This window comes from Sinocyclocheilus grahami, unplaced genomic scaffold (genome assembly GCF_001515645.1).
Source record: "Sinocyclocheilus grahami isolate Dianchi unplaced genomic scaffold, SAMN03320097.WGS_v1.1 scaffold14691.1, whole genome shotgun sequence".
In the NCBI taxonomy this organism is placed as follows: domain Eukaryota; kingdom Metazoa; phylum Chordata; class Actinopteri; order Cypriniformes; family Cyprinidae; genus Sinocyclocheilus; species Sinocyclocheilus grahami.
The window spans coordinates 1903-2653 of record NW_015515444.1 but is presented as its reverse complement, the minus strand read 5'-3'; the positions used below and the strand labels follow the sequence as shown (position 1 = coordinate 2653).

Sequence of the window (751 nt, the reverse complement as noted above, 5' to 3'; positions counted from 1 at the left end):
AAGAAGAAGAAGAAGAAACGTAACACTTTTTTTTTAGCTAGTATTTTTTTATGCATATCATTGTTTTTTGTTGTTGTTGTTATTTTGGTTCACAGCATGTTCTTATATGCTTTTCACAGTTTTCAAGTTCAAAAAGTGGTTTGATGTTGTACAACCTGTCTTGGAGCAAGCCAGAAAGAGGGAAGAACGAGAGGAAGCTCAGTAAGACAACTGTTTCAGTAGTTTACATGACTTTTATTGAAAAATCTTTTACTACAACTGCTTTCATTCTGCACTTTCAGACGGCAATGGGGAACCACTAAGCCTTTCATTACATCTTTGAAACGCAAGAGCGCGGTTCTGAAAAAAAGGCGTAAGCTGATCTGGTCACATCTCAGTAATGATCTCAAAACTGTATCTCTGTATGTCATCCAATGTCTGCCTTCACTTCTCCAGGCGTTGCTAAACATTTGGAGCAGAAATTTCAGAAGTTTACAGAACAATCGTCTTCCTTAACAAACCCTCATGCCAGCTTTCACTTCAGCTGGGGAAAAGAGGAAGGTTCGGATGGACCCAGTATGTATAAGAAACGTTTGGACTGTACCCTTAAGAAAGACGGGTTCAAGTACCTCTGCAACCAAAAATACTGGCATCCTGAACTGAGATTATGCCCACGCAGGTGAGTCATCACAAATGTTTCGTTTTCTCAATTACAGATACTATAGTATTGTATTTTATTATATATATATATATATATATATATATATATATA

At 36.8% G+C, this 751-nt stretch overlaps 1 protein-coding gene across 1 annotated transcript in view; it reads left to right on the top strand.

Annotated features, from left to right (window-relative positions):
* The window catches only part of LOC107579150 (TATA box-binding protein-associated factor RNA polymerase I subunit B-like), a gene marked incomplete at its 3' end in the record, with an annotated part of 2604 nt that extends 1946 nt beyond the window's left edge, over positions 1-658 (top strand). The window contains exons 2-5 of the mRNA XM_016265009.1: positions 4-19; positions 120-201; positions 282-352; positions 436-658. Coding sequence (XP_016120495.1) covers positions 4-19; positions 120-201; positions 282-352; positions 436-658 — 392 coding nt within the window. The remainder of the gene's footprint in view (positions 1-3; positions 20-119; positions 202-281; positions 353-435) is intronic.
* Positions 659-751: the final 93 nt, after the last annotated feature.